The 21,351-nt window shown below is 32.8% G+C and overlaps 4 protein-coding genes and 1 long non-coding RNA gene across 5 annotated transcripts in view; 4 read left to right on the top strand and 1 right to left on the bottom strand.

Annotated features, from left to right (window-relative positions):
• LOC104771628 lies at positions 3,549–9,108 on the top strand. Its single transcript, XM_019241699.1, has 3 exons — positions 3,549–3,741; positions 8,443–8,523; positions 8,733–9,108. Exons 1-3 carry the CDS (start codon positions 3,627–3,629, stop codon positions 8,834–8,836), a joined length of 300 nt encoding a protein of 99 aa, XP_019097244.1. The 5' UTR covers positions 3,549–3,626; the 3' UTR covers positions 8,837–9,108.
• On the top strand, positions 10,390–11,173 carry LOC104771627. Its single transcript, XR_764875.2, has 2 exons — positions 10,390–10,682; positions 10,849–11,173. It is a non-coding gene; the product is annotated as an uncharacterized LOC104771627 (long non-coding RNA).
• On the top strand, positions 11,631–13,595 carry LOC104771626. Its single transcript, XM_010496185.2, has 2 exons — positions 11,631–11,879; positions 12,488–13,595. The coding sequence occupies exons 1-2, from the start codon at positions 11,762–11,764 to the stop codon at positions 12,676–12,678; spliced, it is 309 nt and encodes a 102-aa protein (XP_010494487.1). The 5' UTR covers positions 11,631–11,761; the 3' UTR covers positions 12,679–13,595.
• LOC104772795 lies at positions 17,580–19,189 on the top strand. Its single transcript, XM_010497370.1, has 3 exons — positions 17,580–17,901; positions 18,265–18,331; positions 18,388–19,189. The coding sequence occupies exons 1-3, from the start codon at positions 17,580–17,582 to the stop codon at positions 19,187–19,189; spliced, it is 1,191 nt and encodes a 396-aa protein (XP_010495672.1).
• Positions 20,741–21,351, bottom strand: part of LOC109131245 (uncharacterized mitochondrial protein AtMg00810-like) — a 1,866-nt gene continuing 1,255 nt past the window's right edge. The window contains exon 3 of the mRNA XM_019241943.1: positions 20,741–20,814. Coding sequence (XP_019097488.1) covers positions 20,741–20,814 — 74 coding nt within the window. The remainder of the gene's footprint in view (positions 20,815–21,351) is intronic.

The raw sequence follows: 21,351 nt of genomic DNA, 5'->3' as shown, positions 1-21,351 counted from the left end.
AAATGAAATATCATTGTAAATTGTTAATGCTAAATTTTAATTTTAGAGACTACATGATATATATTTTACATTGTTCTTATTTTAAAAGATTTATCTCCTTTATCTAATTTGGATTATTATCTTATAAGTAATCATTCTCTCCTCCTCTCCCACCAATATCAAATGTTGTTATATTTCATATGTGTTGTAAGAGTTTGATTCTATATTTTAATTTAGAAAGTATTATATATATATATACTAGAACTTGTACCCGCGTACGCGCAGGATTTTAATTTCAAATATTTCCTATCAGTAGAAATTGTTGAGGTAAATATAATCATTCCAATTTTTAAATATTTACTTTACTCAGTGACATACAACATATATATTTTTGAAGATAATATTTCATTGTTATATCAATTTGTGATTTTACGTGGGATTTTAGTTAAAATTTTTATCAATAAGAATCATTGAATATGAATATAATTTGAAGATTAAAAGAGAAATCTATATAAATGCCGTACTTATTTTACTAATCTATATATAACATATATTGTCTAGTGTCGCAATAATATTGTGAACAATCTTACCTTTTATCTTTAAAAGAGTTTATTCCATATTCATATCCCATGAAAACATAATTTTAAAAGTTCTAACAACAATGTCGATCGTTGACCTAATTATAGAGACCATTTAAGCATATCGATATCCTACATTAAATGCGAATATACTAAGTTTCATGAACAGTTTCAGTGCTATGTCGCTACAATGAGGTTGTCTAAATGCATCATCTGCTATAATAGAATTTCTGACTAAGTCAAGAATCCTTAAATGATGAAACGTTTAAACCCCACAATGAATATATATTCATTAATCCAAGTTATATATTTTTCTAAAATCTCATATGTTATTTGCAGATGTTAATTTTGTGATGCAACCCCAGCTTTGTCTTCTCAAAAAAAACATAGTGTACTTTGAATATGTTGTTTTTGCCTATGTTTTGGGTTAAAAGCATTTGATAATATATATATATATATATATATATATATATGGTATATTTGTTATATATGTTTTATATCATGTTATAAAATTGTAACTCCAGTTGATAATATACTTTATGAGATATGCTACACAAATCACATGCCACTTTTTGTAACGGCTTACATATCATTTTTTCTATATTCCTGACCATTGATTTTGTTTCTTTAGATATATTATTTTTTTCAAAATTCTTTTTCATCGTTTTTCCAAAAAAAGGTATGGCCTTTACAATGTCTTTGTTTTAGATCAAAACTTTTAAGTTAAGTAAGTAATCTTTTCTTTCTTATGAGTAAAATTTAATAAGAAATCTTTATGGTATATGTTTCTTAGAAACTAATGTTTCACTTTAATTTTAATTTTATTTTTAGATTTTTATAACAATTACATAACTTGTTTTTTACTCCACCATGCATTAAAATCTTACTTACATTCTAAAACTCATTAACCCATTCTAAATTTTGAAATATAACCATTTTTGGTTATAATTTTAATAATAACATTATTACTAAAACAAATTTATAGTATTATTTTTCTTATATTAAAATTTTCATTTATTTTACTTAATTCATTTTTAGATAGTTATTATTTTTTTATTTACTTAAATTATATTATTTTTATACTATTTTAAAATTTATTTAATTTTAGTTAATTCGTTTTTTATTTATTTTTTACTATTATTAATTATAAGTAATAAATATGCAATGAATGAATATTAAAAATAGTATTTCTTTTATGCAAAAAAAAAATTGATTAGATGGATACTGATGTGGAGGAAGGAGAAGTGAGAAAAGTTAACTTTATATATATAGATATATATATATATATATATATATATATATATATATTACATTGTTTTATTTTTTAAAGATTCATCTCCATTATCTAATTTGGATTACCATCTTGTAGTAAACATTCTCTCCTCATCTTCTACCAATATCAAATGTTGTTATATCTCATATGTGTTGTAACTTGTAAGAGTTTGATTCTATATTTTAATGTAGAAAGTATTATATATATTTAACATTGTTTTCAATTTTTATTTTATATATAAAAAAATATTTCTTTTATATTTCTTGCCTTTCTAATCTATTCATTTTATTTTTTAAATTTGCATAGTTAAATTTAAATTCACATATGTTAGTTTTAACAAAACAATCAACTTTATTTGAGAATTAGATGTTCCTATTCATTTTTAAACGATCAATGTGTAACATATAAGCATTTTGTCTTGCAATCACAAGTTTCATTTCCATTGCTTAACTCCATGGTTAAACTATAATATATGTTGTCCTATTTGTAGGAATAACAACATACTTATTTAATTTATTTAAAAGAGCAGATGATTAATCGAAATAAACATTTCTCCAAATTTTATAATTCAATCAGTGAGTGTACTTATTACTTTGAAAAACTTTTACATTGAAGTTCATAAAATCATATAAGAAAACTAAAATACTATATCACTTCAAATTTGGAAGGAAACACTTGGTATTCCTTTTTAAAAAAGTCAAGACACATATAAAAATTTATTAATATTTAACTCACTTTAAAGACATTAAAGGTCATTTAACTCAAAAATAACTTCTATCCAATAATTTCATACATTCCTCCCACAAATAAAAATATATATATATATATATATATATATATATATGTTCAAGATTGTATTTAAATATTACATAATTTTTTAGTTAGCTAAATTTATAGTCACATATATACAATATATATACATAAGAATTTATATTACTTATTAACACCATAATTCGACCCATTATTTGCTTAACTCAAAATTGGTTTCAAAGCCAACTAAAGAAAAACAGAAACGATCTTATTGATATTAGATCAAAACATGGGCATACAAACATAATTACTTACACGGAAGATATTTTTTTAAAATAACTTATTATTGCAACATCAACGTATGAAGGGTTTACATAAGCAGTTAATTAGAAAATCTATAATACAATAAATGTATTGGAAACAAGACCGTCAATGCTAAGATTGGATCGTCAAAAACAAGAAACAACATCTTCATAATTCATAAAAAATAAACGCCACAGTTATACACATCTAAACGAAATAGTATAAACATATAGTGTATAAATAAAAGTGACAGCAAAGCCCGTATATACCTAATTAAAATGAAATAATATAAAAGAGAAAACGAAAAAGACAAAAAAAAAATAAGAAAGTGTCAACTATACCACAACCCACGCGTTGAATGGGAAAGCACCTAGTATCAATGATGCTTGTCTTTCTTTTAACCATTTATGAGTTCAACAAATGAGATTAGTTCTCCTTTCTTATTGTGTAGACTCGCATGTGGGATATGAATTTGTGGGATTCGGATGTGGACTTCATTGTTATTAGATTAATCCAATTTCAATTAAACAAATATTTTAACAAAAATAAAAAATAGAAAAATCACGGAAAAGCAAAAGGGTCAATTATTGAAATTGAATGGCTGAGAAATTATTTCAATTGTTTCGTTTTTTTTTTTTTTTTTTTTTTNTTTTTTTTGAGAGAACTTTGATTTGATCTGTCTCGACGTCTTATAAACATTCACTCCTTTACGAAGAGACAAAGAGAAAACATACTGAGAAGAGATGGAAAAGAATGGTTCTTCAATTTCTGTACTCATGGTTCTTTTTCTTCTTAGCTTCTTCTTTCACCATACCGAATCTGCTTTGCCTGCTGATCATAAACAACTCTCAATAACTGGTTAGTGTTTCAACACACACACACACACACACACACACATACACATACACACATGTATATTAATTTGTCCATGTGATAGTTGTTTACATTTTTACTCTATATTGAAATAAAAACACGTATATGATCATATTCTAGAAAAAGTTAATAGATGAAGTTCATGAAATACATATAAACCACATAAACTAATGGACTCTAAACTAAATCTCAGTAAATAGCTAAATATACATACACTTTTTGCTGTCTGTACATGTATACAGTTGGTTATATTTCTCTTATTCAGCTTGGATTATATATTTTATATCACATGGTTTATAAAACACATACTATTAGATGGTCAAAACGATTCATACTATTAGTCAATTCATTATTTTGAAAAAAGAAATTAATAATGCAAAATGACTTTAATTTTTAACAACAAATCATATATATAATAGCAGAGTTTTCTCTCATTAGAGAGCTCCACCTCACCATAATTTTTTATAAATTTTGTGGACTTTGTCTCTAATTTGAAATTATGTGGGCTTTATCTAGTTTTATAAGCCTACTCTTTTTTATTTAATTTTCCAGAACATAAGTATTTTGATGACAAAATATTAAAAACGTAGAAATATCACTATCAAGACATTTTTAATCGACATGATTCTAAGATAAACCATCAGCCCAAAACATCAAAACCAGTAAAAAATTTTCGAAATATACAGGAAAAGAAAACAAAATGGTATTTCTATGTATATTTTAAATTCATAGAAAACAAAATGGAGGTTGGACCAACACAGTTTAATCTTTTAGATTCATAGAAATCAACTTAATAACTAGATAAACCAAACAAAAAGAAACGAAACTCTTCACAACAACACATAGAATAATACACTATCAACGAGCATCAAAATAAAAATAACAACAATCTAATCTACTAAACAACCTACTTAGCTTCCACCAGCAAGCGAAACCAAAATAGACTCAATGAACAGTCTTCCCATGACTTACCAGAAGCATCACCAATCAAACAATCAACCACTCTCCTAAATTGAAAGAAAAATGCATACGTGGATGATGAACAATCGAATTCAAAGGAAAAGGACAAAAATAGTCACGAAGAATGACTGGATGAAGAAGATAATTAAGTACGGACACTCTCATTTCAGAACAAAGCCACCAGAAAATTAACACAAAAATACGGTAAAATCCTATAATAAAACAAGAACTGCCCAACAAGGTAATAAATAATCTTTGGATAATCGCCAAGTAAAAATGGCCCATTTTGGCCACATATATATTGAGGCCTTAATAATACAATATAGATATATATGAAAGAGAATAACAGCTTACACCATACACAAACACATAGGAAAGGAAAAATAAATAAAATGTGTATAAAAATAAAAGAGAAAAATGTCATTAAAAGCATGAAGTTATATAGTAAAAACGTTTTTAAAAAGGCTCAACTTTGCTTATGGTGAATTAAATTGTCAACTTTTATTATTTTTTCAGTTAAATCACAAATGTTTATTGACTTTACCAAATTAGACACATAGTTAAGTCAATTAACAGATGAATTTTACAATGTAAGTCAACGTTGATAACTTCTGTTAAACAGTGAAACGACGTCGTTTGTAAGTTAAAAATAAAATAACAGAGCCGCTGCGTATATTGACAATTTTACATAACAAAAAATATATATATTGTCGAAGAATTTGAACCTTAGCTTTTTCTCAAATTCAGATTTAAGCCGCCAATGGATTCCGTGGGAATCGTCATCTGAACTCCACCGCCATCCCTGGGAATGTCTCAGCGAGGAGATGGTGATCTCCGCCACGAAATCTAGAAAGTGAGATAGAATTAAAATTTGATAAATCGTAATGGAGAAATAGAAAAAAAAAATCATATTGGAATTGGTCAATGGAAACGCTTAAATGAGGAAGAAAGAAAATTTTACTGATAAGTACGCGGTTCTATCGATCGTGAGAAGGAGAAAGTCCAAATAAGAGATTACCAAAAAATATATAAATATGTGTTTGGTTAAGTATTGATTAACTCATCCAACAAATGGCAGGTTCGAATTACCATATCATGTTTTTTCTTTTAATATTACAAATCAATGTCATTTTACTGTTTAACGGATCTTACCGACGTTGACTTAACCCTATAAAATATATCTGTCAGTTGACTTAACTATGTGTTTTATTTGGCAAAATTAACAAAAGTTAGAAAATAATTCCAACCACTAAAACCATGCTTTTACTCTAAAACCATACTATTACTATTACAAATCCGTACAGAAGAAGCTTAATCTCATGATGTACTTTAAAAAAAAAAGATTTGATTTGTAATGGTAATAGTACTCAAAGCTCCGAGTAATTGACAATTTAATTAATATTTTTGCTAACTTCATGCTTTTATTGATATTTTCTCAAAAATAAAATAGAATGGTCAATAGAATAACAAAGAATCCCGCGCAACGTACGGGTTTCATCTCTAGTGTAATAAGAAAGAATGTTTAAAAGCGTTGAGCCTATATTTGACAAATTTAGCTTTGATTAAGAGTTAATTAGCGGAATATATTTGGCCTAACTGATTGCTTCTTTCAGGAACCAAATAAACGCACAGTCGCACACGCTATATGTCAAATAGGCCTATTAAATAATTATGCATGTTCCGATATTCAGTTCGATTCCGAGTATAAGAGTTTAAGATTATTAGGATATTTTAAAATTTTGGTTCAGATTCGGTTTAATTGTAAATATTTTAGAATTTTGGTTCAGATTTATTTTGATTCGGTTCTGGGTATCTAAAATATTGAATTTTTTTTTAATAGTTAGATTTGAATTAAATTTGGTTAACTTTGATAAAAATAACTAAGAATTCGGGATATTATTGATAATTTCGAGTATTTTGTTTATCTTAGTTTCGATTCAGTTCAGTTCGGTTCCAGTTCTTTGGGTTATAGGATTCGAGAATCTCTTCCGATTTTTTATTTATTTCAGGTTCAGTTTGGTTCTTTTTTTTCGATTCAGTTTTGGTTTTGGTTTGGTTCTTAGGTTTCTAGGTATTTTTCGCAAGCCTACAATTAATCTTCAAATAGTATCATGCACAATAGCTTCGGATCCATATATATCTAACAACCTTAGACCACCTCCAACCCTGAGAAACTCATTTAAATTTCTTATAATTAAAATATTTAATATTTTATTAATAAAAGAAGATTGACCAATAAGAAAGAGAGAAAATAGTAGAAACTTTTCTGAGACAGTTCCTAAAATACCTAAACAAGAAACTTATCTTTAATATCTCTTTCCTCAATTATGCATTTCTAATAATTTTTTTTTAATTTTTTAACTAAAAAAAATCCTCCCACAATTCACCTTGGAGGTGCTCTTAGCAATCTTCCAAAGTGTGGGATACAACTTTAGTAGGGGAGGGTCTGCTATATAAGACAGGAATTGGTTATCAAACTATAGCTTAGGCCAGCAATGAAATTTAGGAGGCTCAACCCAATATTTTTTTTCAGGATTTTCTGGATATTAAAAAAAAAAACTAAGGGGGTGGTATTGGATTCTGATTTATGAAGATTTTTGAATAGTTTTTCAAAATCATTAAAAGTGAATAAGTGAAAGATTATTAAAGATTGCTATAGAGTTTTGTTGATTAATTTTTTAAAATCTTGTAAAGTACTCCAAACAATCCCTGTATTTTTGTGATACTTTCCATGACTTTATTTTGTAAATAAAGTGTCTAAAATCATGAACCAATATCATAATAATTGAACTCATTAACAATTCTAGATTCTTTTGTTTTAATTGAATAACAAAAAACTTTTAATGACTTTATAAAAGTCTGAATCCAATAACCCAAATATGTTAAGATTTTAAATGACTTTTTACAAATCACAAACTAATAACACTAAACTTTAAGAGAGTTTAACAAAATCTTGATCTAATAACAACAAATTCTATATAACATTTAAAATCTTTAAAACTCTATTCAAATCTCAAACCAATAACCCCCGCTAAGTAATAAATTTCAAAAACTGAAAAACATTGGGCGCTTATTTCTAGAAAAATAAAATTTCGGAACCTGTTTATCAATCAATGTTTTATTGATGGGCTCACAAACTTTATGTGAGGTCTAAGCCAATGTTTCACTTTACTTGAAACATGACGGACTACTGTATAGCTCGCATAACCTAGCGGCCATCCAAACCCTTCACGTTATCCATGTGGTTTAGAGGCTCGATACATTGTCATATGGAAGATCTACGTACATGCAAGCTCCGATCCTAAGCACACTATTCACGCCCAACTTTAAGATCAGAATGAAACATCAAGAGACACACAACTATACATAGATAAAAGAAACACAAACGAACAAAAATTCAATTTAAATTCCACATATGTAGTATCATTATCATGATCACAATAAAATCAGGCTCCTACACCCATCTTGATATCACACACAAGATTTGAGAATTTGATAAAACACATGCAAATTTTTAGGATATGAAAGACATGATGTAGCAAGATTTCTGGATAGTTTCAGATTTTGAGCTTTTCTCATAAATACTCTACTTAAACTCATTGGTTTATTGATTTATGGAATGAAGATATCTATAAAGAGCTTTTTGATTAAGACTGACAAAATCGTTCTCAATATGAATACCCCGTAGTTTCAATAAAAAATAATATTTTAAAAACTAAAATGAAGGGAGGAGAATTTTGGCGGTTTATAAGCACAATGGTGCGATAGGAACACCCTCATCAAGAAGTGGACGCGGTGGTGGTCACGGTATGGTACTCATATTCATATTTATTTGTTATTATTATTATTTTTTCCTGTGAAAGTAATTCTATTCACATGTTTAAGATCAATGGAATTATAACTAAAAAACTAACTACTTTAAGACTAATTTACTTTTCTATACTTTAGATTTTCTTATTGTAAATAACTAAATATTCATTGTGTATAAAGATTGATGCATAGATATTATTTTATAGGGAGGCGATTAATGAGTATATATAAGCCAAATGGAGATATCTATACAAGACCGTCAAGCAGTGGACATGGTGGTGGTCGCATTCATCAACATTCCTCTCCTTAGCTTTTGAACTGTCCACAAAACTGGAAACTTATCTTTTATGAATTGTGATTTGTCTTTTATGTGATGATCATGATTATATCATTTGTCTGTGTGTTTAGTCGTTGTTTTGCTTTGTTTGTTTGTCTTCGTTTCACTGTGTCATTCCCGAGACTTTAACCATACGCGTTTGTTAATGTTTTTTTTTTTTGACTAAAATGAACCGCCGAGAAGAGTCGGTACGAATTTAAATGTTAAAAAAAAAAGAAAAAAAAATCTCCGGCTTTTTAATGTGATTTAGTGGAACCATTCGCAGAAAGAGAATAGGATCAAGAGGTTTCACAAATTAACTACGAGAGAAAGAGAGAGATGGCAAAGAAAAGATTTTCGAATTTGGGACTTCTGTTCTTGCTTCTATTGTCTATTGTGGTGTCATGCTATAACGAATGCGCTCATGCGTCTCCACAAGAGTTACGTGAATTATCAGGTCAGTCTTGTTTGACACATGTATCTTAATAATTTTCACAAATCGAACTTAAATATCTGCAACTTTAAGTTCGTCGTGACAATATATGGAAACCAAATGAAGACGGGTGTTGTTCATTATGGTTTCAATTTTGTATTGTTTTAGCTAACATCCTTGAATTTATAAAACTAATTCAAAAAGCTAATATCCTTGATCGTAAGTATTTTTAAGAAAAATTAATTCATGGAAGGAGATTAATTTTTAGTTATTTTAAATTAAATAGCGTGGAGAAGGAAGTTGATACCAGTACGGTCATCAAAAAGTCCACGAAGTCGTTCGTTTGCGCCGCAAAGGCCACCATCGCGGCCACCTCCGCCTCCACCGTCACCATCGCCGCCACCATTGTCACCATCCCCATGAATTTGATTGGTAAGCAAATAATAATTGCCAAATTAGCATATAGACCAAAAATCAAAATTTTAAGGTGTGATTGGTTTCTCGTTAGAATTTTGATTTAAGATTAGGAACATCATAATGAAAACAAAGTATCCTTTTCATTTTGAAGTGCTGAACCAACATAAGTGCATTGTTGTAGGAACTATCGCCTAGAGATCGGATCGATATACGGAATAGGAACATTGGCGTGGCGTGGAGCATTTCATTGTTTCCTTAAATGGCAGATTGAATTAAGAGCATCTTATCTGGTTGATACTTGGATCTAAGAAGCTAGATGACCAAACCTTGTGCCCATTTTCCTTCTTTTGTTGATTTGAATTATATGTCTCTGTGTCGCAACTAATGTGACGCAAAGTCTCCATACTACAGATCAGGCAATCCGCTGTGCCCACTGACAGTCCGGTCATGATATTTAATGCAGTTATCTGCAAAATAAAAAAATTGGTTATCAGTTTTGTCGGCAATTTTAATGAGTTCTGACATCTACTACAATAATTGATTAAAAATGGATATGCAATGTAACCTTAGATGTGGAGTCTTGATATAGAATGTACATGATGGTCGTGATAATATTCGTGGAAAGCTCTAGTTACTCATATTTTATGCGAAAAATCCGTAATTCAGCTTTGCNACCAAATGAAGACGGGTGTTGTTCATTATGGTTTCAATTTTGTATTGTTTTAGCTAACATCCTTGAATTTATAAAACTAATTCAAAAAGCTAATATCCTTGATCGTAAGTATTTTTAAGAAAAATTAATTCATGGAAGGAGATTAATTTTTAGTTATTTTAAATTAAATAGCGTGGAGAAGGAAGTTGATACCAGTACGGTCATCAAAAAGTCCACGAAGTCGTTCGTTTGCGCCGCAAAGGCCACCATCGCGGCCACCTCCGCCTCCACCGTCACCATCGCCGCCACCATTGTCACCATCCCCATGAATTTGATTGGTAAGCAAATAATAATTGCCAAATTAGCATATAGACCAAAAATCAAAATTTTAAGGTGTGATTGGTTTCTCGTTAGAATTTTGATTTAAGATTAGGAACATCATAATGAAAACAAAGTATCCTTTTCATTTTGAAGTGCTGAACCAACATAAGTGCATTGTTGTAGGAACTATCGCCTAGAGATCGGATCGATATACGGAATAGGAACATTGGCGTGGCGTGGAGCATTTCATTGTTTCCTTAAATGGCAGATTGAATTAAGAGCATCTTATCTGGTTGATACTTGGATCTAAGAAGCTAGATGACCAAACCTTGTGCCCATTTTCCTTCTTTTGTTGATTTGAATTATATGTCTCTGTGTCGCAACTAATGTGACGCAAAGTCTCCATACTACAGATCAGGCAATCCGCTGTGCCCACTGACAGTCCGGTCATGATATTTAATGCAGTTATCTGCAAAATAAAAAAATTGGTTATCAGTTTTGTCGGCAATTTTAATGAGTTCTGACATCTACTACAATAATTGATTAAAAATGGATATGCAATGTAACCTTAGATGTGGAGTCTTGATATAGAATGTACATGATGGTCGTGATAATATTCGTGGAAAGCTCTAGTTACTCATATTTTATGCGAAAAATCCGTAATTCAGCTTTGCAAAAGAATTGCGAATTTAGTACTTTCTAAAACTAAACTCTGATGTATTATCTTGCACAGTTAAACGAAAAATAAAAAAGACTTTCTTTGCACTGTTTAGATTTTATGAATGGTCATTTTTTCAAAAAAAATATAGACGAACAGTGCATTAAACTCTTATATGACGTAATAATTTCCATGCACCACCAATTTTCAAAATTAGGATATTACAAGATAATATTAATCGTGAGTCTCATGTTTTGGTCTTCTTTGACAGTTTGACTTAACTAAAGAGTGTACAAACTGCTATTACCACGCGTCTTTCGCTGTCCTTACATGGAACTTAAAGTCTTAAACTATTCGCAAAGAGACACGACGCTATATATAAAAGAGTTGGAATCCAGAAGATAATTAGCAGCAACCTATCAAAAGTGAGTAAGTGAGATGACAATGAAGGGTTCTTTGAATTTGAGACTTGTGTTCTTGCTTCTATTGGTTCTTTTGCTCTCATGCTCTAACGACTATGCTCTTTCGTCTTCACAAGAGTTACGCCCATCATCAGGTTAGTCTGGAGTTGAGACATGTATTCCCTATGACTTTTTTTTTAAAAAGTCGATCGAGTACTTAAAAAGTTCATAAATAGGTGCAAATATGATTCTCCCCAAATACCAATCAAATTTTTGAGTATATTGTGCTAGTTTTAGGAAATCATTCTCAAAAATTCAGGTGCTTTCATTTCATAATCTAAATTTTCGTGAAGTTCGATTTTTTGTGTATTTTTTTTTTTTGGTTTATGAAAAATAAAACCAATTAAAGACCAAAAATCTTTTGAGGAGATTAGTTTGGCATCGTTTCTATTTTGGTTTTGGTAGGTTTTAGTAACATTTTTTATTAGATGGTTTATTTGTGTTTGCCCAAAAAAAGAAAGATTGTTTATTTCTAATGTTTTACTTTGATTTCAATTTGCATCTGTTTGTAACAGTAAAAAATAAACAAAAAATTGGTTTATTCATTTCTGTGCTTTAACTTATTAATATAGTTTCAACCATTTAAAATGGTTTAGACACATGTTTATAGATTTGGTTATATATATTCTTTAGTCAACAAAAAAAAAATCTTATAACAGAATTCAATTAATTCTCAATGGGTTTTTATTAATAAATCAACCAGGAGGGAGAAGAATGATGAGACGGGTTAAATCATCAAGTAGTGGACATGGTGGAGGAGGTGGTCCAGGTGGAGGTGGTTCAAGTGGAGATGGTAATTTACCATTGCCATCACATCCCCCACCACTATTACCACCGTTATGTCAGCCGTCACCATCAGTGCCGCCACAATCAGAGGCACTATCACTTCCATGAATTGAAGAATATAAACTTACAAAAAACATAAACAAAATCTAATCAAAGTGGTCAACCTATCATATATTGTGAAGATTGTTCCTTTTCAGCAGATGAGATCTAATGCAACTTAAAAGTAGAATTCATATTCAATATATGATTCATTATAAATAAAATATTTATTTATGATTTATTCAACATTTGATTTGGTGATTCAAAATGAGGATAGAGCCTTCTTCTCTAAGTTCTTTTTTGTTTGTTTGTTAGTAATTGTTTTAAATTCTTTCAACGAATATTTTTTCTGAACAAACACTTGTTTTCATTTCAGTAAGATAGAATCCAAGTACATATACAAAAAGAGTTTGAGAGCTCAAATTTTTAAGTAAAACAATAGAGGGTATTCCCTATGCCTTACAAAGAGAGATAAGAGGATAGATAAGCTTAGCTAACAAACATACTTTGAGAACTTTGAGCCAAAACCTGGATAGCGTTTTGGTACATGTGAGATTAAAGATTATCGACTGTAAGATGATTTGTTTAGTGGAAGTTGAATTATCTTTCTTAAAAATTGTTCCTTCAAAACCTTTTCATACACCCACTACAACTTAGAAAAGATCTCACATTACACCAAATCAGCCTATTCAACCTAAATTCCACAAAATAGTCAGGGTTATCTTTAAATTCTTAAAGGTTATATTAGATGCATTTCGGGAGGGGAAGAGCATCACAAATCACAAGAACAACTGAGCAATCAACCAGCTCATACTAGAAGTGCTCCTCCATTACCGTTCTTTTTACCACCACTGTCAGTAGTTTTTATGAAACGACACAAATAGAAGTTTGAGTTTTGTTTTCTATTTCTGTTGAAATATGTTGTAACATTTGCAAACATTAATAAGTGATGTAAGGGAATCTCGATAAGTAGTTCTACTTCCACATTCATTTCTGGTATCCATCCTAATTGAGTGGCTGAAAAAGGTCACATTTGACTTCGTTATCTATGTTTCATTTGTCTGTTTACTAGAAGTCAAACTATCTTCTAAAACAAGTTGTTTCTACGAAACACATCATACAAGCCACTAGACCCCCTAAGCATTACAAAATATCCAATATTCACATTATAGTAAACGAGTTTTTTTCAACATAAATTCCAAAATTAGTCATTGCCTTATCTTAATGGCTATATAATAAAAGCATTTGAGGAAGGGAAAGATGTGGGGCAGGAATTGGCAACCACGACATATCAACCTAAACTGAAGATAAACCAAGTAAATTTAGACTCCGATTAAACCAGAAAATCTCGGGTAAGGCTTGTTAAATGGACTTGTGGAAAAAAGCTCACGAAGGTCGCCAAGCCGACCTCGTCTCCAAACCGACCTCCTACAAATAAAAGGAAAACATACAAAGTTAAGCAAAAGAAGAAGATTTCCTTCTTAGATCTAAGGAAGGTTTACTTATCTTATAATCTAAGTATTTCATATAAATAGGGGACTTTGTTCCTATGAAGGGGATTCAATTTCTAATAGCAAAAAACCCTTGATCTTAAATTGTTCTTGAGAATAAATCTACCTTGTTCTTCAAGAGATTTTAATTCCCCTTCTGTTCTAGCTTTGAATCTAGTTTTTGAGAGAATTGAATTTTTTTCTCCCCTTAAACAAATTCATTGAGAAAATCTTTTATTCTATAATTGGTGCCGATCAAACTTGCTGCGACATTGTCTCTACTACCAACTGACAGAGTCATTGACCCAACTCTCACACAAAAAGAAAACCCAACAGAGATCCCTCCCGTATTGTGGCTAGTGAATCAAAGCCGATTTAGCAGAAGCAGAACAGGTTGCTATACGTCAATATGAAGCGCAAATCACTCGTGAAACACCGTCTAACGCCACAGCTGCACATCCAACACGACAAGTTCCAATGAGCGAGCTCCATATGGTTTTTGGTACAATGACCAAAGATCTCCTCCAGATGATTGACGATACGAAACTTTGGGATATCAGCTCTCAAATTAACCGCGCTGGCAGCTCGGCTCCTGAGATTGATAGAATGTTTGAAGAAACACAGCAAACACCTCTCACCGAGTGAATCACACGGACCAGAATCCCACACGTCAAATCAAAGCTTCCAACCTACGAAGGAGACAAAGACCCGAAGCAATTCATGATGTCTTTTATGGCCATCGTCGCCAAGGCTCACTTTTCCAACAAGCAAAAGGACATCAGATATTGCTAGCTGTTCCTCGAAAGCTTGTCCGGAAATGCACTGACTTGGTTCTCAAAACTCGAGACCAATTCTATCGATAACTTCGCTCAGTTATCAATAACTTTCACTAAGCACTAGAGGCTCTCAACTGGATGAAGATCCAGGAAGCCGACGAATTGTTACACCGGTATCTGACCAGATTCAGATAAGTCCTTTCTATGATAAATGTTTTAGAGGACGCTGTCATTGCTGCTTTCTGTAAAGGGCTCATATATAGGTCTCCGCTGCGGAAGGACTTGTCTATTCAAGAGCCTTATGATCTCGATGATGCGTTACATCAGGCTTCCAGATAAGCTATTTTCGAGGAAGAGGATGCCAAGCTAGCTGCCAAGAAAGCACCAGTACGGCCAACCACCGTCAAGGATAAAGGTCGAATGCCAAACAGGGTACAGTCCACTCAATATCCGAGGTGGATGGGCAACAGGACGCGCCTCCCAATGCGAAATATCTATACTGTGATTTTCATCGCTTCCCAGGACATTCAACAGCCGAATGCAAACATCTATTGTACATCTTGCTCGACAAATAGAAATCTGGTGAAGTGGAAGCCATTTTCCAACCAAGAGATTCTCGCGGTGCTAAGCGATAAGATGGTAGTCATCATGGGCGACTTAATGATAAACAAAGGCCACGGCACAACAATCGCGAGTATCGAAATAATGATCGATGTCACGATGATAAGCAAAAGCGTAACTATGAGAAAGATAGACGGAGCTTACCTCGACAAGAAGACGAGGTCAACCAAGTTCATGAGGAAGATCTCCCAGGTCCTCCGAAGAAGCTAACAGGACAATGACCTGAAAGAGCCATGAAAATAAGCAGACCTGACGACTGTAGCGATACGATTCAGTTTGGGCCCTTAAGAAGAGGGGAAAGCAGGTCTGCAGCATACAAGCTCTCCCATAAGATCCGCCGCACAACGATGATCCCATCATCTTTACAATGTAAGATGCTAAATGAATAAAACATCCGCACAATGATTTTTTGGTCGTTGAGGTAACAATGGGCGACTTCGACGTTGAGAGAATCCTAATCAACTGTGGAAGCATGGTAAACGTAATTTTTCTTTGCACATTGGATTAATGGGAATTTCTAAGCAGCAAATCAAGCCTGAGTCGTGGACCTTGACTGGATATGAAGGAATCATGAAGTTATTAATTGGCATTGTCAAATTACAAATCTGGGATGGATGAGTCACGAGAAAAACTAAGTTCGCAATAATCAGTGCGCCTCCGATTAATAATGCGGTCCTTGGATATACGCCATGAGAGCAATTTCATCGACCTATTACCTTTGCATCAAGTTCCCGACTACAACAGGATCTACACCCTATACGGTGACCAAAAAATTTCACGGACCTGTTATGTTATAGAGAACGCATGCCGTGTCTCCATCAGCATGGACGTGACTTGATAAAATCACCGAGTTGTCAGATCATTCAAGTTAATATCAATGATTCAGATCCTTCTTGCACGGTCAAAATTAGAGCCGAACTTGACGGCAACACCAAGGAGGAGCCAGTCGCTTTCTTGAAGACTAGATATTTGACCTTCGCCTGGTCGACCAAAGATATGGTCGGATTCGACCCCGACATCGCATGTCACAAACTCAACATCGATCTAAATTTCAAACTAATCTAGCCGATATGACGGCGATTATGGGTAGATCAGGCCAAAGCAGTACATGACAAAGTAGCACGACTCCTTAAGGCAGATATGATAATGGAGGAGCAATATCCGAATTAGTTGTTAAACCCGGTCATGGTTAAAAAATGGTAAATTGAGAGTATGCATGGATTTCACCGACCTCAATAAAGCCTTCCCTTAAGACAGCTTTTCCTTACCTCACATCGACCGCCTGGTGGAAGATAAAGCTGGGAATCAATTGTTGTCTTTCATGTATGCTTTCTCAGGGTATAATGAGATCATAATGTGTCCAGGAGATGGAGAGAAACCTGCTTTCATTACAAATAGAGGAACTTACTGCTACAAGGTCATGCCCTCCGGACTAAAAAATGCTGGAGCCACCTACCAGCGGCTGGTCATTAAAATGTTCTTCGATCTATTAGGATGGACAATGGAAGTCTACATCGATGACATGCTAGTCAAATCACTGGTAGCGAACGAACACGTCTGACATTTAAACGAATGCTTCGGCATACTTGATAAGTTTTAAATGAAATTAAATCTGACAAAGTGCACGTTCGTGGTTACCTCGCGGCTTTGAACCACAAGCATGGGATCAAAGCTAATCAGAAACAAATTACAGCTATACTGGACCTTCTGTCTCCAAACAACAAATGTGATGTGCAACGCCTAATAGGTCTGATTGCGGCTTTGAACCGATTCATCGCTCGATCAACCGATAAGTGCCTTCCATTTTATCAGCTCCTTAGAGGGAACGAGAACTTCCATTAGGATGAAAAATGCGAGGTCGCCTTTTAGGAGCTCAAGATTTACTTAACTAGTCATCATGTGCTAGCTAAACCGGAGGACGCCGATACATTATACCTCTACATCTCTTTTTCTAGTTTGGTAGTGAGCGAGGTCTTGGTCAAAGATGATCGAGGAGATCAGAAGCCGATTTTCTACACCAGCAAGGCTCTTAACAACACTGAAATCAGGTTGTTTTAGAAAATGCTCCTGGAATAATCAAATGATGTGTCCAACGATTCAGAAAGATATAGTGAACTGTTTTGCAGAAGAGCTAGTTAAATCTGTTATTGAAGAAATGGGTCATGATGTTTTTGGCTTATTGGTGGATGAATCAGCGGATGTTTCAGATAAAGAACAAATGGCAGTGGTGTTTCGTTTTGTTGATAAAAGAGGGATGGTCAAAGAAAGATTCATGAGTATTACACATGTGAGTGATACAGCTTCATCATCTTTGAAAGCTGCGATTGATTCTTTGTTTGCAAAATATGGATTGAGCATAAAAAAGGTGAGAGGACAAGGTTATGATGGGGCTAGCAATATGAGAGGTGAGTTTAACGGGCTAAGGGCATTAATTTCTAAGGAAACCCCATCAGCTTACTATGTTCATTGTTTTGCTCACCAACTCCAGTTAGTTGTTGTGGGAGTAGCAAAGAAACATTTTGATGTCGGAGATTTTTTTGATATGATTTCTTTGTTGGTAAATGTGGTGTGAGCTTCATGCCAAAGAAAAGATATGACAAGAGAGAGTTATAGGAAAAAGATTGAAGAAGGAATCAATAATGGTGAAATTAGTACTGGAACAGGGTTGAATCAAGAGGTGTCTCTTAATAGACCAGGGAATACCCGCTGGAATTTGCATTATAATACTCTATTGCGTTTGATTGAGCTATTCTCATGTATTGCCGAAGTGCTTGAATACATTGAGATTGAAGGTGCAGAAGACTTGAAAAGAAGTCAAGCATGTGGTCTCCTCAAGTACTTTCATAGCTTTGATTTTGTATTTTATTTGCAAATGATGATATATCTTTTAGGACTAACGGAAACTTGTCCATGGTGCTACAAAGAAGAGATCAAGATATTTTAAATGCTATGGATTTGGTAAACTCAACTAAAAGACAGCTTCAAAAGTTTAGAGATGATGGTTGGAATTCTCTCATGAATAGAGTTTCTTCTTTTTGTGAGGAACATGATATTGAAAAGGTTGACATGGAGAAAGATTTTGTTGACTCAAGAAGACCAAGAAATAAAAAAACAGGAGTTTCAAATATGCATCACTACAAGGTCAATTGCCTATTTGCTGTTTTGGATTTGCAGCTCCAGGAGTTCAACGATCGTTTTAATGAGGTGAACACTGAATTGCTTATTTGTGCTTCTTCTTTATCTCCCATTGATTCGTTCACTGAGTTTGACCACTCAAAGTTTATGAGGTTATCTAAGTTCTATCCAGACGATTTTACTCATGGGGAGTACATATCTCTTGAACAAGAATTAGATATCTACATTGATAATGTTCGAAATGATGAAAGATTTACTCATTTGAAGTGTCTTGGAGAACTTGCTCGTATGTTGGTGGAAACTCGAAAAAACATGTCACATCCTTTGGTGTATAGGCTGTTGAAGTTGGTTTTGATTTTGCATGTTGCTACTGCAACTGTTGAGAGATGTTTTTCAGCGATGAAGATTGTGAAGAGTCATCGACGCAATCGGATTGGAGATCAATTTTTGAATGATTGTTTAGTTTGTTTCATCGAAAAAGTTGTATTTTTATCTATTACAAATGAAACTGTGATGAAGAGATTTCAGGATATGAAAACTCGTAGAGTGGTTTTGTAAGATGTTTTTTTATTTATGTTATAAAAAAAAATTTAGTTATGTTTTGACCCCAGTAAAAATAATTCCTAGATCCGCCACTGCATGCACATACTATGTTAGAGAAGAGATTTTTCACGCGAATAATGTTGTAATGCAATTACGACACCGTGAAAAGAGAGAAAATATAATAATTAATTAATTATTTGTGAAAAATCCTGAATCACGGAAAGAAAATTTGTTAGGATATTGTATGATATGATTTGTTACAATGATATCTTTTAACTTGGGAATCAAGAATATATTTTAATCATTTAATATGTGATTTGATTGCATATATTTAAAAAGATTTACATCTATCATTTAATGATATATCTTTGTGTATATATATAGTCTTATGGCCATTGGTAATAAATAAGAAATTTTTTTCCAAATTACGTTTTCTTGACATGATATATATTAGAGCGAGGCGATCCTTGTGGATCGAGTATGACGACCGTCAAAGACGACGGTGATGAAGACAATGACAACGAAGACAATAGCACCGGCGTATTGCCGCGACGGAGAGCTCATGAGCCACTATCACTCAAGTTCAATTTAATGGTGCCCCAGATATGATGATGAAAAAAAACGACAATAGAGTCCAAGAAAATAGACATGAAGAAGGTATCGACGAACCCGACAAACAAGAACACGACTTGAAGGAATCCTTGTGTCACACACAACTCTTGTGCTGTGATATCGACAAACCAGATTACGACAAGAAAAACCGAGATGACTCAACGGTGGAGTATAACACCGTGATGAATACCGAAACCGAGATGTGACGATAATGACATGATCAAGTTCAAGTTAGGTATTTGCAAGCGGCACCCTCCAACTTGAAGGAGGTTATTAGGATATTGTAGGATATGATTTGGTACAATCATATCTTTTAATTTGGGAATCAAGAAGATATCTTAATCACTTAATATGTGATTTGATTGCATATATTTAAAAAGATTTACATATATCATTTAAGGATATATTTCTGTGCATATATAGAGTCTTATGGCCATTGGTAATAAATACGAAATTTTTTTCCAAATTATGTTTTTTGGAAAAAATTATTGGCCAAAAAAGTGGTTATTAAAATCATGGAAGTGGATATAGTCGAGGTCAAGAACTTATATTTTCAATAGATATAGGAAGACAAAGATGATAAATAAACAAGAGAATGAAAACAACTATTATGTTGATTATATGTTCTAAATAAGATCGAAGGAGTGATCTGTTGACGTGTTTTGTAGTTGAGGTTTGGTTTTTTGTTCCTTTCATGCATTTTAATTTATTTCTAAGAGATTGATTACGTACAAGTTTCTTGGCATTTTTGTTTTTGGTTTTAAGTTGTTACTATTAGTTGCCTTATTTATTTGATGCAAAAGGAGATTAATTTTCTGCCCAAGAACACAAATCACACAAAATCGTAAGCATGGTAGATCCGAGCTGGCACTCTGCTCCAAGGCGGAAGATGCCATTTTTTATGAAGCGATAATCTTATGAGAAAAAGCAGTCTTTGATTTCTCATTGTCTAATTCACGCCTCAACTTTCATTAATTTGGTGCTCACGAGCGCAAGCTTTTCTCGAAAAGGTGGAACGTAAACATCGCCTGGAAAAGAAGGAGCAATTAACAATATGGAAAGTCAGAAGCAAATTCAAAGGCTGGAAGCATAGTTTCATGCTCGAAAGCATACATCTCACAAGACTAAAAAAAATAAAGAAGAAACACCTTTCGCTATCACAATCATGTTGAAAGAAACAGAGGAACATAGAAGGAGGAAAGACTGATTCTTTTATTATCTCAATCGATAGTTGCTATTACAATGATTTGTTCCTTTATATAGAAGGACACAAGGGATACAAAGGTTTTAACCTAAGTTCTAGGCTATTCTAATCATTGTCACGTGGCGTCATTGTCGTCGTAGGATTGAAGAGCAGCAAAATGATTCTTGGTTGTTATAGCCGTACTCTCTGCAGATATTGTCGTATTTGCTAACATCCTTTCTTTGTCTTGTATTGTAGGTAGTCATTGAGGACATTGCTTGATTTGTGGTAATGTATTGGGCCGTGGTCCCATTAGGCCTTTTTGCAAAGCCATGTCGTTTTGGACTTTGGGCTTCACACTCCCCCCCCCCCCCCCCCCCCC

This window comes from Camelina sativa, chromosome 20 (genome assembly GCF_000633955.1).
Source record: "Camelina sativa cultivar DH55 chromosome 20, Cs, whole genome shotgun sequence".
Classification (NCBI taxonomy): domain Eukaryota; kingdom Viridiplantae; phylum Streptophyta; class Magnoliopsida; order Brassicales; family Brassicaceae; genus Camelina; species Camelina sativa.
This window is presented reverse-complemented; position numbering and strand designations above follow the sequence as displayed.

Bases quoted from the DNA above. Each gene is read 5' to 3' on its own strand.
- LOC104772795 (XM_010497370.1), top strand. From the start codon at position 17,580: ATGTGTCCAACGATTCAGAAAGATATAGTGAACTGTTTTGCAGAAGAG. The intron at 17,902-18,264 runs GTGAGTTTAACG...GTATTGCCGAAG, and splicing joins TGGGGCTAGCAATATGAGAG to TGCTTGAATACATTGAGATT. The intron at 18,332-18,387 runs GTACTTTCATAG...TATATCTTTTAG, and splicing joins CAAGCATGTGGTCTCCTCAA to GACTAACGGAAACTTGTCCA.
- LOC104771626 (XM_010496185.2), top strand. From the start codon at position 11,762: ATGACAATGAAGGGTTCTTTGAATTTGAGACTTGTGTTCTTGCTTCTA. The intron at 11,880-12,487 runs GTTAGTCTGGAG...TAAATCAACCAG, and splicing joins AGAGTTACGCCCATCATCAG to GAGGGAGAAGAATGATGAGA.
- LOC104771628 (XM_019241699.1), top strand. From the start codon at position 3,627: ATGGAAAAGAATGGTTCTTCAATTTCTGTACTCATGGTTCTTTTTCTT. The intron at 3,742-8,442 runs GTTAGTGTTTCA...ACTAAAATGAAG, and splicing joins TAAACAACTCTCAATAACTG to GGAGGAGAATTTTGGCGGTT. The intron at 8,524-8,732 runs GTATGGTACTCA...ATTATTTTATAG, and splicing joins TGGACGCGGTGGTGGTCACG to GGAGGCGATTAATGAGTATA.